Source organism: Salmo salar, chromosome 10 (assembly GCF_965601325.2).
Source record: "Salmo salar chromosome 10, fSalSal1, whole genome shotgun sequence".
In the NCBI taxonomy this organism is placed as follows: Eukaryota; Metazoa; Chordata; class Actinopteri; order Salmoniformes; family Salmonidae; genus Salmo; species Salmo salar.
In genome coordinates this window covers 96,364,129-96,381,996 of record NC_138300.1, presented here as the reverse complement: position 1 = coordinate 96,381,996, position 17,868 = coordinate 96,364,129, and the positions used below count along the sequence as shown (strand labels likewise).

Below are 17,868 nucleotides of genomic sequence, written 5' to 3'. Positions count from 1 at the left end.
GCACCCATAAGTCTAAATATTCCTGTTACATTGCACAACCTTCAATGTTATGTCATAATTACGTAAAATTCTGGCAAATTAATTCGCAACGAGCCTGGCGGCCCAAAATGTTGCATATACCCTGACTCTGCTTGCAATGAACGCAAGAGAAGTGACACAATTTCACCTGGTTAATATTGCCTGCTAACCTGGATTTCTTTAGCTAAATATGCAAGTTTAAAAATGTATACTTCTGTGTATTGATTTTAAGAAAGGCATTGATTTTTATGGTTAGGTACAGTCGTGCAACGATTGTGCTTTTTTCGCAAATGTGCTTTTGTTAAATCATCCCCCGTTTGGCGAAGTTGGCTGTCTTTGTTAGGAAGAAAGTCTTCACACAGTTCGCAACGAGCCAGGTGGCCCAAACTGCTGCATATACCCTGACTCTGTTGCACAGAACGCTAGAGAAGTGACACAATTTCCCAAGAAACTCATGTTAGCAGGCAATATTAACTAAATATGCAGGTTTAAAAATATATACTTGTGTATTGATTTTAAGAAAGGCATTAATGTTTATGGTTAGGTACACGTTGGAGCAACGACAGTCCTTTTTCGCGAATGCGCACCGCATCGATTATATGCAACGAAGGACACGCTAGATAAACTAGTAATATCATCAACCATGTGTAGTTAACTAGTGATTATGATTGATGGATTGTTTTTTATAAGATATGTTTAATGCTAGCTAGCAACTTACCTTGGCTTCTTACTGCATTCACGTAACAGGCAGGCTCCTCATGGAGTGCAATGGAAGGCAGGTGGTTAGAGCGTTCGACTAGTTAAACATAAGGTTGCAAGATTCAATCCCCGAGTAAAGGTAAAAATCTATTGTTCTGCCCCTGAACAAGGCAGTTAACCCACCGTTCCTAGGCCGTCATTGAAAATAAGAATGTTTTTAACTGACTTGCCTAGTTTAAATAAAGGTGTTTAAAAAAAATATACAAAATTAAATCGGCCAAATCGGTGTCCAAAAATAGCGATTTCCGATTGTTATGAAAACTTGAAATTGGCCCTAATTAATCGGCCATTCCGATTAATCGGTCGACCTCTAGTTTATACCATATACTGGGGTATTTCAAAATAACGACGGTATGATTGTCAATACCATTTAAAAAATATATATAATATTAATATTTTGTTTTTTCCCCGTGCTACGTCACTGCTTATAACTAACTATAAGTTAAGTAAAGCTATAAGAAACCTAAGATGTGTCAAATAAATGATATCCTGCGCAGTGCTCCAGCTATGCATTTGGTTTGCTAACTTTCTAGCTAAGTGGCTAGATGTCAAGATCAAGCTTCTTGGTTACAGCAGAGACATTCAATCCCCTCCTGGATGAAGATCCCTGTTGCCTAAATCGTTTTGTGCATCTCCCAAAAAATGTATAGTGCCCCTTGTGTGCACTTCAGGTTATACCGTATACTCCGGTATGGTACAGAAACGGTATGACGGTTATGAACATCAGGATACAGCCCATCCCTACTAGCTAGAGTCAAAGAGAGCCACGGACCCTCTTGCTTGGTAAACTACTCTGGCTCTCCAAGCCCCATAGTGGATATACACTACACAAGGTGGACTTCCTCTCTATGTGGAACGCAACGTCTATGTGGACAAAAGTGCGTGCTGCCCATAAAAAAACCTGCCTCCGCCCCCTTGCACATGCATGCACATCCATCGACGGAGTGAAGCTTGTAGCCACCTTTAGGCTTTGGAGTACAGACCACATCAGGCCAGAGCCTCCTTCAGCCCAAAAGACCAACACACGACACAGCCAAGCCACAGCACACCTCAGCCATGCACTACCAAACCTCAATACCAGGGGGCAGCAAACACCACACACAGCACAGAGAGGAAGTTATTACACACACACACACACAACTAGCAGATCCAGGTTGAAGTCCCCGTAACCACAGATCTAGGATCCGATTAACCCACCCATAATCCTAACCATTAGGAGGATGAAAACATAATCCGACCCAGTATCAGTGACCTGGGCGGCAGGTATAAGTGACCCGGGCGTCGTGCCATTAACCGAAAGGTCGCTGGTTCAAATCCCTGAGCTGGTAAGGTGAAAAAAATCTGCCGTTCTGCCTTTGAGCAAGGCAGTTAACCCAGAACAAGAACTGCTCCCTGGGCACTGACGACGTGAACGTCGATTAAGGTAGCCCCCCGCTGATTCAGAGGGTTTGGGTTAAATGTGGAAGACATATTTCGGTGGAATGCATTCAGTTGTGCAACTGACTAGGTATTCCCTTTCCTTTCTCAGTTGTTAGAGCTTAGCAGTTCCCTACAGGGCAGGATAGGGCTGAAGGCCTAATGTGAACCTCCCTTTCTCTCTCTCTCTGGAACATGGTGAGACAGGCTTTAGGAAGCAACTGTAGAAGGATTCACCTGCTGTAAACATGGGCTGTAGGCTATTCCCATTCTCCACCCTTCGGGAGAAGTAGTACACACTTGGGGAGAAGGGTGTAGAATCGGGTGGGGGGGGTAATGGACCAATGTATATAAATCATTTCTGCTAGCACACACAGAATAGGATCAACACACTGATCCCACTATGTGTGTTACCCCTCTAGCCATTTATTGATCCTTAATACAGATGATCCCATTGAGTTTAAACATCTCTTTAACAAGAGTGATCGGTCATGTCAATCATAATCTAACTAGCCTGGAAACACAAGCTACACTGCAACATGGATTACAACCTGTAACACATGTTGCTGTGTTCTATAGCTGGGACCGTGCAGTTGTAGGGAACTCACCAGGGTTGTGTATGCGGTCAAGCAGCTTGACCGAGCGGGCGCTGACCACTCCCCCGATGTGAACCAGGAAGCCGGGGGGAAAACAAGTCAACGTGAAGAAGGGGAACTCCTGAAATTACACAGGGTCAGAAAAGTCTGGTTAGGGGTCAAACCTGTCTCCGTGAACTTTGGTTACCATGGAAACAGTAGAATTAAGGATTGCGCGCTCAACCCTATCCTCATCATACAAAAAAGATGCAGGGTTGTAAGGGCATAAGACAGAAGATAAAAACCCACACTGACTGAAAGTAGTATTAACATATGTCATTCATTTAGTAGCAGCAACAGAGTAATCTGCTAAATGAGGTAGTGTTGGTTCATCTCTTCTACCTCAGATACACAACTTGACAGATGACAGGCAGACAGAGTATACAACAGGCCTCAAGTCAAGGTCTGGAGGTCTGCAGTACTGCTGGTTGGCTTTTTGTCCCTGCTAGTTAGTTCAGTTAATTGATTATCACCGAGGTCTGAATCAGTCCCTGATTAGAAGGGGTAGGATGAAAACCAACAGTACTGACTTCGAGGTCTGGATTTGAATAACCCTGATATACCGTTTATACAATAACAGCATACCAGTAATACAATGCAGAGTTTAATTGAAAATGGCATTGTGTGACAGTCAGTCTCCTGCTGTGACGGTCAATAGTCAACCCAGGTGTGAAAAGTGTGATCCAGGACAGGTGTCATCCAGATGAGGGGGTAGTGAGTGGGACGGCACCTCCCCATGCAGAGTGAGGCTGTGTGTTTCAGCCATGCCAATGATATGCATACGAGGAACTGCTACAGCATACTGGTCTAGACCAGCAATTTCCCAACCTGAGTGATTGTGATATCGCCATGGTAATGGAGTGGAGCGTGCTTGTTACCATCGATCAGGGGACTAAGGCTGCATCTCAACTATCTACCTTTCTTCTCTCCTCTATCTGCACTGGTGACAAATGACAGAACTGGACAGGTAAAAGCATATTGCTAGTAGGTATCCTCCATGTTGCTTCTTCCCGTCCTGTGTTAACAGATCAGTGCAGATGGAGAAGATGAAGTCACTGTAGAATTTTGAGAAACAGCCCAACTCAAGAGTAGAAGCCCTGAGCAGAACCCAGACAGGTAAGACAGGTTTGATAGAAGCTTCCAGAAGAGTGAGTGTGTGTGAAAGAGACATACCCTGGTGTTTACAAATATACCAGAGGATGAGGCTCCCTGAGAGGAAGGAGTGGTCAAGAGGATGGAGAAAGGGAACATTATTCACTCTTACATAATCATACTTCACCCTCACACACACTTCACAATTACCCTTTCACACAGCACAATGCCGTACGGTGTGTGTGTGCGTACCCTCTGCTCCAATGCTGATTGGGCCTGCTGTCTGAGGAGGGTCTTCAGCGGCCCTGCCTCTTTCCCAACGCTGATCCCACTCCCCATCCCTGATAGGATTAGAGAACACCACTTCACCAATCACATCACTTCATTACAGACAGCAGGCATTCCTCAAAAACCATAGGAAGTAAGTAAGTACACTTGCCATGCCTTGGCTTGTGTGAGCCAGAACGCCTCGACAACCATGCAAATCCCATATTAATCGTATCCCTTAGACTACTAGGCTAAAATCTATCCTGAACAAAAATATGAACGCAACATGCTAAGTGTTGGTCCCATGTTTCATACGCTGAAATAAAAGATCCCATTAATGTTCCATATGCACAAAAAGCTTATTTCTCTCAAATTTTGTGCACAAATTTATGTACATTCCTGTTTAGTGAGCATTTCTCCTTTGCCAAGATAATCCATCCACCTGACAGGTATGGCATATCAAGAACCTGATTTAACAGCATGATCATTACACAGGTGCACCTCATGCTAGGGACAATAAAAGGCCACTACAATGTGCAGTTTTGTCAAACAATGCCACAAGTTTTGAGGGAGTGTGCAATTGGCATGCTGACTGCAGGAATGTCCAACAGAGCTGTTGCCAGAGAATTGAATGTTAATTTCTCTACCACAAGCCTCCAATGTTTTAGAGAATTTGGCAGTACATCTAACCGGCCTCACAACAGCAGACCACGCCATCCCAGGACCTCCACATTCTGCTTCTTCACCTGTGGGATCGTCAAACCAGCCACCCGGATAGCTGGTGAAACTGTGGGTTTGCGCAAACGAAGAATTTCTGCACAAACTGTCAGAAATGGTCACAGGGATGCTCATCTGTGTGCTCGTTGTCCTCACCAGGGTCTTGGCGTCATAACTGACTTCAGTGGGCAAATGCTCACCTTCTATGGCCACTGGCACGCTGGAGAAGTGTGCTCTTCACGGATGAATCCCGGTTTCAACTGTGTGGCCGAGCATTTTGCTGATGTCAATGTGAACAGAGTGCCCCATGGTGGCAGTGGAGTTATGGTATGGGCAGGCATAAGCTACGGACAACGAATACAATAGAATTTTATCGATGTCAATTTGAATGCACAGAGATACCGTGATAAGATCCGGAGGCCCATTGTCGTGCCATTCATCCACCGTCATCACCTCGTTTCAGCATGATAATGCACAGCCCCATGTCACAAGGATCTGTACACAATTCCTGGAAGCTGAAATGTCCCAGTACTTCCATGGCCTGCATACTCACCAGACATGTCACCTATCCATTGAGCATGTTTGGGATGCTCACACCAGATACGGACAGGTTTTCTGATCCACTCCCCTATTTTCTTTTTTTAAAGGTATCTATATTCCCAGTCATGTGAAATCCATAGATTAGGGCCCAATTAATTTATTTCAATTGACTGATTTCCTTATATGAACTGTAACTCAGTAAAATCTTTGAAATTGTTGCATTTATATTTTTGTTCAGTGTACATTGTAATTACCACATCTTTGTTAATGACAACATTCCCATAGATCTACCTGTGAGGATGGAGTCCAAATAGCTGCTTTATTGTCCCCTCTGTACACTACTCTACCTGCCACTGGCCTGGCCTGGGAGGCTGCAGACTATGCCACCTTATAGACTCATAAAACAGGGGTGGGGGTCTGGACATGCCATAAACCACACAGAGGTGGAAAAATGGGTAGGGGAAGGTGGTCGTCCAAGGCAGTCAATATGAGGCCCAAATGCCAGCAGGGATGGACAGTTTATCCAAGGTTAAGTGGGGTAAGGTCAAGTAGGGCTAAGGTGGTTTGGAAAACGTGTGCAAATATAGTGCTTTCAGAAAGTATTAAGACCCCTTGACTTTTTTCACATTTTTAAATTACAGCTTTACTCTATAATGGATTAAAAAAAATGTTTTTTACCCACATCAATCTATACACACTACCCCATAATGACAAAGCAAAAACAGGTGTTTAGAAATGTTTGTAAATATATAGAAAAATAAAATAAACTGATATTACATTTACATAAGTATTCAGATACCAGAAAAGATTATCTAGTGATTCTGTCTCTTCACAGCAAAATCTACAGAGCTGACATTGTTGTATGCCCCATATTATATATTTACATTTTAGTCATTTAGCAGACGCTCTTATCCAGAGCGACTTACAGTAGTGAATGCATACATTTCATGTTTTTTTTGTACTGGCCCCCCGTGGGAATCGAACCCACAACCCTGGCGTTGCAAACACCATGCTCTACCAACTGAGCCAGGCACCGGACACACGGACACACACACCCGGACACACACGGACACACACACACACCCCCCCCCCCCTTTATATAATCATTTAAATTGAAAAACGAAGTGTTGAATCAACTGTTGTTTTTTGTACCAGTTCATAAACCATGTGCCATGGAATCGGTACATCGAAAATATCTTCCCATTTATTTTGCAACCTGTATGATGCTATTTTTGTCCTCAAATTAATCTGGTATATTTTTCTATTTATGCCAATTTGTATCTTTAATATACGGCAGGCAAAAAAATCCCTACGTTCTCCCTTTTCCACTTGCCTCCTCCATTTTTGTGGTAATGCTGCAATCAGCTGGTTGTAAATTTGGATTTAGCTGATATTCCCATAGATTTTCGATAGCTGTATATGTGACATAACTCCTCCGTTTCTATTCATAATATCATTAATAAACATAATACCTTTATTTTCATCCATAAAGATTTTTTATTTTTTATTAAATCAGTATATTTTAGTTTAACCATAACATTTGTTCTGTCTTTTCTGGAGGATAAAACAGAAATTGTAATCAGCGTTGCATTGCCTGTTTAAGAAAGGGCTATATTTTAAACAAAATTTCATTTTCAATCAGTCGTTAATGAGAAGTTGTAATCTGTATTAAGGCAAAAAGGCAAATTTTGAACAATGGATTAGCCTTTCTTAAAAATCTACTGGAGAACCGTTTTGGGTTTAACTATAACTTATGTATGAGTGCTTTTAGTGAGAGGTTTAAACCTTTAATATTTAATAGTTTTAGCCCCCCCAAACTCAAATTCATTATATAAATAGACACGTTTAATTTTGTCTGACTTAGCATTCCAAAAAAATTGAAATATTTTTTGTTCATATGATTTAAAAAACAAGTCATCTGGAGTAGGCAGTGCCATTAGTAAGTACAGTTGAAGTCGGAATTTTACATACACTTAGGTTGGAGCCATTAACTCGTTTTTCAAGCACTCCACAAATTTCTTGTTAAACTATAGTTTTGGCAAGTCGGTTAGGACATCTACTTTGTGCATGACACAACTAATTTTCCCAACAATTGTTTACAGACAGATTATTACAAGTTGACTGTGCCTTTAAACAGCTTGGAAAATTTCAGAAAAGGATGTAATGGCTTTAGAAGCTTCTGACATAATTTGAGTCAATTGGAGGTGTACCTGTGGATGTATTTCAAGTCCTACCTTCAAACTCAGTGCCTCTTTGCTTGACATCATGGAAAAATCTAAAGAAATCAGCCAAGACCTCAGAAAAACAAATTGTAGACCTCCACAAGTCTGGTTCATCCTTGGGAGCAATTTCCAAACGCCTGAAGGTTCATCTGTACAAACAATAGTACGCAAGTATAAACACCATGGGACCACGCAGCCGTCACACCACTCAGGAAGGAGACGCCTTCTGTCCCCTAGAGATGAACGTACTTTGGTGCGAAAAGTGCAAATCAATCCCTGAACAACAGCAAAGGACCTTGTGAAGATGCTGGAGGAAACGGGTACAAAAGTATCTATATCCACAGTAAAACGAGTCCTATATCGACATAACCTGAAAGGCCGCTCAGCAAGGAAGAGGCCACTGCTCCAAAACCGCCATAAAAAAGCCAGACTACGGTTTGCAACTGCACATGGGGACAAAGATCGTACTTTTGGAGAAGTGTCCTCTGGTCTGATGAAACAAAAAACAGAACTGTTTGGCCATAATGACCATCGTTATGTTTGGAGGAGAAAGGGGGGAGGCTTACAAGCTGAAGAACACCATCCCAACCGTGAAGCACGGGAGTGGCAGCATCATGTTGTGGGGGTGCTTTGCTTGAGAATGTGCCCAAATTCACCCAACTTATTGTGGGAAGCTTGTGGAAAGCTACCCGACACGTTTGACTCAAGTTAAACAATTTAAAGGCAATGCTATGAAATACTAATTGAGTGTATGTAAACTTCTGACCCACTGGGAATGTGATTTAAGAAATAAAAGTAAAAATAAATCACTACTATTATTCTGACATTAAACATTCTTAAAATAAAGTCCTAACTGACCTAAGACAGGACATTTTTATTAGGATTAAATGTCAGGAATTGTGAAACTGAGTTTAAATGCATTTGGCTAAGGTGTATGTAAGCTTCCGACTTCATGAATAGACAAGTATTTACCTATTTTTGCTAACTTTCTATTGAAATTGATTTTGGTAAGTGAATTTATAGTTTTTGAGATGTGAATACCAAGTATAGCTACTTGACCATCCGCCCATTTTATTGGTAAACTACAAGGTAGTGTAAACACGAGTTTTTTTTTTAACGATCCAATACGTAATATGGTACACTTGTCATAATTAGGTTTTAGTCCAGAGAGGCTAGAAAAGTCATCAAGATCTTCAATGAGACTGTGCAGGGATCAGCATACATTGACACTTTTGTTTTAATCCCCAGAATATCTAACCGTTAATGTTCTTGTTGGATCTAATTTTAATAGCTAACATTTCAATGACCATAATAAATAGATATGGAGACAAAGGACAGCCTTGTTTTACTCCTCTTAAAAGCTCAATACTTTCTGAGAAGTAACCAATATTTACTATTTTACATCTGGGGTTGCTGTACATAACTTTAACCCATTGAATAAGAGATTCACCAAAATTAATGTAATCCAGGCATTTATATATAAATTCTAGTCGTACTTTATCAAACGCCTTTCCAAAATCTGCTATGAAGACCAGGACTGGTATCCTTGATGTTTCATAATGTTCAATTGTAGTTGTCATAGTATCTCCAATATATAATGTAAAAAAAACCTGTCTGATTAGGATGAACAATACCTGGTAAAACCTTTTATTTTATGCGCTATGCATTTCACCACAACACTGAAGTGTAAGAGGCCTCCAGATTTTTGGACTGTATCTTTATACTTACCACCAGGGTCCTGTTTTAGTAGTAATTAAATCAATCCTTCTTGTTGAGTACCTGATAGTCTCTAATTTAAACATGCTAATAATGGATCTTGGGTTCATCAAAAAAAGGTATGATATACCTGTACTGGTATACCATCAAGCCCTGGTGTTTTTCCAGACTGAAAAGATTTTGCCTCAAAGGTTCCTCTTCTATAACTTGGCCTTCATACAGGTCTTTCTGTAAATTTGTTAATTTTACATTATTATTAGGAAATACAGTTGACATCATTCCGTGGAAATGGAGGAGACTGAAAAGAAAACATATGCTTAAAATATTTTGCTTCCTCTTTCAAAATATAATTTGGTGAATCATGGATGACTCCATTTGTAACGGGTTTCTGTAAATCATTTTTGCTAGCATTTCTATGTTGAAGATCCAATAAAAAGTGTGCATTTTTCACAATTTTCCGTCCAATTCGCTTTATTTTTGTAATACATTACACTTGATCGTTCTTTAATAAGTACTTCCATGTCTTTTTGTTTTTCCTATAACTTATTTTGTGCCTCTATAGTACAGTTTCCATTACCATCAACCTGCGCTGTTACTTCCCCTATTTCCTTTATTAGTCTAATCTCTTTCGACTTAAATTGCTTTTGTTTTAATGAGTATTGTATTGAATGGCCTGTAAAAGTACATTTAAAAGTGTCCCATACAATAAGGGGATCTGCTGTACCTATGTTGAGCAGAAAAAAAGTTAATTATGAATTATTTTTCCTTTTAACTTCTTTGGGATAGGGGGCGGTATTTTGACATCCGGATGAAAAGCGTGCCCAAAGTAAACTGCCTGCTACTCAGGCCCAGAAACTAGGATATGCATATAATTGGTAAATTTGGATAGGAAACACTAAAGTTTCTAAAACTGTTAAAATAATGTCTGTGAGTATAACAGAACTGAAATGGCAGGCGAAACCCCGAGGACAAACCAACCCCCCCCCCCCCCAAAAAAAAAATCATCCTACCACTGATTTCAATGGCTGGCACTTTTATAATAGGGTGAAATTGTGCCCGATTGCAGTTCCTAGGGCTTCCACTAAATGTCAACAGTCTTTAGAAAGTGTTTCAGGTTGTTTTTTGGAAAAATTAGCCAGAAATTGTTTTTCTAGGTGGCTACCATTTTGGCTGTAGTGTTTCCAAGCGCGTGAATGAGAGAGTGTTCTTTGGTATTTTTCTCCGGTAAAGACTAACGATTCTCCGTCTTTAAATTGTATCGTTTATTTGCGTATTAGGGTACCTAAGGTTTGATTATAAACGTTGATTGACTTGTTTGGATAAGTTTATTGGTAACGTTTGGGATTCATTTTGTATGCACTTTGAAGGAGGGAAACCGAGTGGATTATTGACTGAAGCGCACCAGCTAAACTGAGTTTTTATGGATATAAAGAAGGACATTATCGAACAAAAGGACCATTTAATGTAACTGGGACCTTTTGGAGTGCCAACAGAAGATGATATTCAAAGGTAAGGCATATAGTATATAGCTATTTTTGACTTTCGTGTCGCAACTCCCTGGTTGAAAATGATTTGTTATGCATTTGTGTGCTTGGCGCTGTCCTCAGATAATCGCATGGTTTACTTTCGCCGTAAAGCCTTTTTGAAATCTGACGCGGCGGCTGGATTAACAACAATTTAAGCTTTATTCTGATGTATTGCACTTGTGATTTCATGAAAGTTTGATATTTATAGTAATTTAATTTGAATTTGGAGCTCTGCAATTTCACCGGAAGTTTTCAAAATGGGACGCTAGCATCCCACTGATCCGCAAGACATTTTAAGAACAAAATGTCAACCAATAGGCTTTGATTAAATTTACAATATCCCCATCCACGTGAAAATTCTGTAAGAGTTATAAGGAGGCCAAATAGATGGTGGGCCGATCGCATTTGGTCTCCCATTTATACTTTTTTAAAACTTTTGATGCCAGCAAGAATGAGACTAGGAAGAAATTAAGACGGCTAGCTTGATTAAGCCTGCTCCATGTATATTTCACAAGGTCAGGGTTTTTTAGCCTCCATATACCCACTAGTTCTAATGATGTATCCGTGATCTTCTTATGTCCTTAAGTGCTTGAGTGTGATAGTTTTGTAGTGCGATTTCCTTTACAATCCATTGAGGTACACTACCGTTAAAAAGTTTGGGGTCACTTAGAAAAGTTCTTGTTTTTGAAAAAAATACTTTTTTTGTCCATCAAATTAATCAGAAATACAGTGTAGACATTGTTAATGTTGTAAATGACTATTGTAGCTGGAAACAGGTGATATTTAATGGAATATCTACATAGGCGTACAGAGGCCCATTATCAGCAACCGTCACTCCTGTGTTCCAATGGCACGTTGGTTTAGCTAATCCAAGTTTTATCACTTTAAAAGGCTAATTGATCATTAGAGAACCCTTTTGCAATTATGTTAGCACAGCTGAAAACTTGTTCTGATTATAGAAGCAATAAAACTGGCCGCCTTTAGAGTAGTTGAGTATCTGGAGCATCAGCATTTGTGGGTTCGATTACAGGCTCAAAATTGACAGAAACAACGACCTTTCTTCTGAAACTCATCAGTCTATTCTTGTTCTGAGAAATGAAAGCTATTCCATGCAAGAAATTTCCAAGAAACGAATGATCTCGTGCAACGCTGTGTACTACTCCCTTCACAGAACAGCTCAAACTGGCTCTAACCAGAATAGAAAGAGTGGGAGTCCCCGGTGCACAACTGAGCAAGAGGACAAGTACATTAGAGTATCTAGCTGGAGAAACAGACGCCTCACAAGTCCTCAACTGGCAGCTTCATTAAATAGTACCCGAAAAACACTAGTCTCAACGTCAACAGTGAAGAGGCGACTCCGGGATGCTGGCCTTCTAGGCAGAGTTGCAAAGAAAAACCCATCTCTCAGACTGGACAATAAAAAGAAAAGATTAAGATGGGCAAAAGAACACAGACAATGGACAGAGGAACAATGTCTACACTATTTCTGATCAATTTGATGTTATTTTAATGGCCAAAAAAATTTGCTTTTCTTTCAAAAACAAGAACATTTCTAAGTGACCCCAAACTTTTGACCGGTAGTGTACTTAAAACTGTAATATAATCTCTCACCATAATAATAGATTAATTCGTAGCTTGTGAGCTCAATAGATTATTATATATTTTTTGGCCCACATAGATTAATTAGCCAGATCTGTTTTTGGTCCAATTTAAAATAAACTTAAAAAAAAAAAAATCCATCTTCCTTGAGGATCTGTTTAGACAGTTTGAACAATCGGATCAACATTTGTATTAATTAGTATAATCACCCATTTTGAATTTCTTTGCCCATGACAAAAAAATATATTTCTCACTCCAAGTCCTTTTTCCACCCAACCTCATCTCTCTTTGCTCTGTTCCATCTTGCCCTGTCTCTCGGTCCCTTCCGCTGAAAAACATCCAAAGCATGATGCTGCCACCACCATGCTTCACCGAAGGGATGGTGCCAGGTTTCCTCCAGACGTGACACTTGGTATTCAGGCCAAAGAGTTCAATCTAAGTTTCATCATATCAGAGAATCTTGTTTCTCATGGTCTGAGAGTCCTTTAGGTGCCGGAACTCCAAGTGGGCTGTCAACTGCCTTTTACTGAGGAGTGGCTTCTGTCTGGCCACTCTACCATAAAGGCATGATTAGTGGAGTGCTGCAGAGATGGAAGAACTTTCCAGAAGGACAACCATCTCCACAGAGACACTCTGGAGCTCTGTCAGAGTGACCATCTTGATCTTGATCACCTCCCTGACCAATGCCCTTCTCCCCCGACTGCTCAGTTTGGCCGGGCGGCCAGCTCTAGGAAGAGACTTGGTGGTTCCAAACTTCTTCCATTTAAGAATGATGGAGGCCACTGTGTTCTTGGGGACCTTCAATGCTGCAGAAACTTGTTGGTACCCTTCCCCAGATCTGTGCCTCGACGCAGTCCTGTCACGTAGTTATACGGACAATTCTTTCAACCTCACGGAGTGGTTTTTGATCTGACATGCACTGTCAACTGTGGGACATAATATAGACAGGTGTGTGCCTTTCCAAATCATGTCTAATCAATTGAATTTACCACAGGTGGACTCCAATCAAGTTGTAGAAACATCAAGGATGATCAATGGAAACAGGATGCACCTGAGCTCAATTTCAAGTCTCATAGCAAGGGTCTGAATACTTATGTAAATAAGGTATTTCTTTCTTTACAAAAATTTCCAAAAACCTGTTATTGCTTTGTCATTATGGGGTATTGTGTATAGATTGATGATGCAAAACATTTATTTAATCAATTTTAGAATAAGGCAGTAACGTGAAAAAAAGGAAGGGGGTCTGAATACTTTCCGAACGCACTGTATACGGCTGTTATAGAGGTTTCTGAGGGGTGGTTATAGAGGTTTCTGAGGGGTGGCTATAGAGGATTCTGAGGGGTGGCTATAGAGGTTTCTGAGGGGTGGTTATAGAGGTTTCTGAGGGGTGGCTATAGAGGTTTCTGAGGGGTGGTTATAGAGGTTTCTGAGGGGTGGCTATAGAGGTTTCTGAGGGGTGGCTATAGAGGTTTCTGAGGGGTGGCTATAGAGGTTTCTGAGGGGTGGCTATAGAGGTTTCTGAGGGGTGGCTATAGAGGTTTCTGAGGGGTGGCTATAGAGGGAGTTTGTAAAAGGTGTTTTAGACATTCATGACTTTTGCACTCTGTGCCCTACCTGAGACTATAATAAACGACTATTTAACTATTTTAGTGTAACAGGTGTTATACAGGATGTTGTTGGGCTTCGTGACTCCTGCAAGCTGTTATAGTGTTACGAAAAGAGTGTTGTCAGGACTGTTATAGAGCTTCATGACTCTCCTACCCAAAGGCTGCCTGCCATCAGCTCTTCACTGTATGTTACTCTTTCTCAAGACATACCCCTCTGATTGGACAGAGGGGAGAGGGGGCAGGGTGTTGGCTTGGGGGCATACACAAGGCTGCACAGGATTGGCCCAGAGGGAGGAAGGGGCTGGGAGTCAGAGGAGAGGGCTGGGGAACTGGGACAGAGGAAGATCCTAGGACGGGAGACAAACCTCTCTTGGGAGGTGGTCACTGTTGGGCAGAGAAAAAGGTGAGGAAAGCGAGAGAGAGAGGAGAGGAGAAGAGAGCGACAGAGAGGCAGGTGGGGAGAGGAGAGGTGAGCCAGAAAACAGGAGAAAACAAGACATCAAGAAAAGCAGAGAAGAAAGGGACAGCGGAGGAAAGTCACAAGATTTTAAACCTGACAGGAAAACACAAGGAAGGAAAATACAAATCCTTTAGGAAGAAGGGAGTAGAGAGGAAGGAAAGGGGGTTCCTAGGGTGTATTTCCACCAGTAGGGGGAACCATGTCCTGCCCTAGGGGGTGTGCGGGTTATTACTTGGTCAACACCAGAAATCTATGGTCCACAGCTGCTGTGTGTGTGTTTCTAACACAATGACTTGAAATAAATCAATTAAACAAGGAAATGGGATGGAAAAATTAAATACAGTCAGGCTCAGAGTGGGGTGTGAGGAAGGGTGATGGGGTCTTACCCATCTTGGGCGTCAGACTGAGGTCTGTGTCTGAGGAGGAGGACTGGCGACTGCAAGGCTTGGATGGAGAGAAGGGAGGAGGAGAGGAGGAGGAAGGAAGTGTTCTGAGAGGGGTGGGAGGGACGGAGAGGGGGTGGGTTGGGTCCTCACTGAACACGGGCCTGCCAGGAGAACACACACACACACATCAGTCACCTCACCTCACCGTGTGTGTGTGTATATGTGTGAAAGAGGTGTGTGGAGTGCAAATGACTGGGCTGCGGAACTAAAAAGCCAAGCACATGAAGCGTAAACAGAAGCACACAGATCTATCGAACTGAGGAGGAAAGCATGGCAGAAACACACAACACAACATGGGCCAACCCAACACAACACTAAAGGGATGAGTAGTTTCTTGAGTTGGAATTTAAATTCACTTCCAACATAAACTGAATTGAAAAGGAATTGAGCCCAACAGACTCCTGGGTGACTGCCCCTTGGAGACAAATATAGTTGATTGAACTGAACTAAGAGGGATTGCTTGGGGCCCTAAAAAATCTGCATTGCGGACAAAATTTCAGAATCCAGACATTAAAACGGAATATAATGAATATTCAAAAATGTATTGAACTTACTAGAAAATGCATTAATTTGCCCAAGTTAATCATAAGACATGAATGAAATGCATCAGTGATTCGTATTTCCCAGAAACTTTCTGAAATGGCACAGGAATGCACGTCTGTTATGTCTGTGTGCGGTGCATGTCTACACTTCGTGTAGCCGTTGGCGATGAAGCTAATGATAACAATCTTCAGGTCGAGATGGAAAGGCTTTCCCAAAAACCTATTCAATTAAATGTTAACTACAAAAGTAGCCTATGCCTATCAGACAGAATGATATCATGATCATTTAAATCAATCCAGTGGCCATTTGTTTTGCAAACTCTGCAATCACATGAGCGCTACAGAAACACCACTCACCAAACAACGGTCTCTTCCTGGTTCGCACTTGCATTAAAGGATAACTACACACACAAAAAAAAATGTTTTCATTTTTCCCAGACCTCAAAAGTGGTCTCCTGTTGTGGTGTAAACATTTTTGTGGACTTAGAACATCCAATGTTGTTTTTGTGAGCGGAACGGATTTTGGGAATAAACTACACGGAATCAGGCAAAATTAGGACAGGTGAAAGGGATGGATCTGCTTGGGTAGGGGCTCAATGATTGGCTGCGGGGGACACAGGAAGAGGAAGTGTTTGGGGCTGGTGATGTCACAATCTTCTCATCCAATGGCAAGAAAGAATGGGCTCCGAGGTTGACTTTTTGGGGGGGAGAGAGACTGGTAACTATCTCACCGATGGCTATCCATTAGTTCCTCTGTCTCATGCTCTATTGCTCTGGCTCTCCCTTTCCCCCCAGTTTACCTCGCTCTTCTATGTCTGTTTCCTTATTTCTCTTTTATAATCTCTCCCTTTCTATGTACAAGTGAAGACCCATGTATGAACACAGAGATTCTGGGACTCCCTCCCTCCCTCCCTCCCTCCCTCCCAGGGAAGAGCCTTCCCGCTCTCCCTCCCTCCCTCCCTCCCTCCCTCCCTCCCTCCCTCCCTCCCTCCCTCCCTCCCTCCCAGGGAAGAGCCTTCCCGCTCTCCCTCCCTCCCTCCCTCCCTCTCGCTATTTTTCTCTGTCCGTACCAGTAAAGACCAGAGTAGGGACAGAGACAGAGAAGTTCTGGGAGTGGGACAGTCTCTGAGAGCTGCAGGCTGAGTGGACAGGGCTGTTGTGGCTGGAGCGACATCCGTGGGCCAGAGGAGACCTGAATCAATCACCATGTAGAGACGGACAGTGGACCAATCCAAACGCATACAGCAAGAGAAGAGCCAATCCATGTGCAGCAGAGGCAGAGAAGAAGAGAAACACAACACACCACACCACAACATTGCAGCAAAGAAAAATAGAGCACAAGAAAAGACAAGAAAAAATAAAGAGAGGTTGTCTACCCCCTCCTTTTGCATTATAACACCCACCTACATGCTGCAGCTAAAGAAAATGCTTGCACCGGCACCCACCCTACCTTCTTTTATCTCTCCATTCATCCACCCGCACCTTCCTCCAACCATACTAGCAGGAACAAGCTCATGCACAGCCCTCAGACACACACACACAGTCAAATGAGAGAGAGAGCAGCACTTACATGCAAATGCACAGAGTAGAGCCATTAGAAAACAGACAGACAGACACAGGGGAAGGGGGCTGTGTGTGTGTGTGTGTGTGTGTGTGTGTGTGTGCCATGTGCATATCTCAGATATGGCATATACTATAGCTTTGTCACATGATATAACACACACAGACACACACACCCCAAGTGTGACAGGACGTCTCATAGGGGGCGTTTGACGCTAGTTCCTACCTCACAGTAGGGCTGTTTGAAAAAATACATATACATTTTTTGGGGGGACAGAAATGCCTTCTTGGACATGTGAACGTTCATGTGCCTTAATTACAAACTTGTATGGGATCCGTAAATATGACTAAAATGTAAACTCATTAAACTAGTTTAGCCAAGGAGAAAGCACTGAGCTATATAGGGAGAAAGACAAGATCTTTCCTGGCTAGCCATGATTGTTCCGGGATATGTTCCGGGATTCATCGGATGGCATTGAGGAGTTTACCACATCAAGTCACCGGCTTCATTAATAAGCGCATCAACGACGTCATCCCCACAGTGACCGTACGCATGTACGTATCCTAATCAGAAGCCATGGATTACAGGCAACATCCACACTGAGCTAAAGGCTAGAGCTCCCACTTTCAGGGAGTGGGACACTAACCCAGATGCTTTTTATAAATCCCGGTACACCCTCCGACAAACCACCAAACAGAAAAAACATCAATACAGCACTAAGATCCAACCCTACTACACCAGCTCT

At 42.0% G+C, this 17,868-nt stretch overlaps 1 protein-coding gene across 6 annotated transcripts in view; it reads right to left on the bottom strand.

Annotated features, from left to right (window-relative positions):
• c2cd5 (C2 calcium dependent domain containing 5) overlaps positions 1 to 17,868 on the bottom strand; it is a 62,894-nt gene that overhangs the window by 36,755 nt on the left and 8,271 nt on the right. For 4 of the 6 annotated variants that reach the window (XM_082957256.1, XM_082957258.1, XM_082957254.1 and 1 more), the window contains exons 8-10: positions 14,961 to 15,121; positions 4,131 to 4,261; positions 2,802 to 2,910 (exon numbers count right to left, since the gene is read on the bottom strand). In XM_082957256.1, the coding sequence (XP_082813382.1) occupies positions 2,802 to 2,910; positions 4,131 to 4,261; positions 14,961 to 15,121 (401 nt within the window). The remainder of the gene's footprint in view (positions 1 to 2,801; positions 2,911 to 4,130; positions 4,262 to 14,960; positions 15,122 to 17,868) is intronic. The other 2 variants (XM_082957257.1, XM_045688244.2) reach the window with 1 other exon arrangement.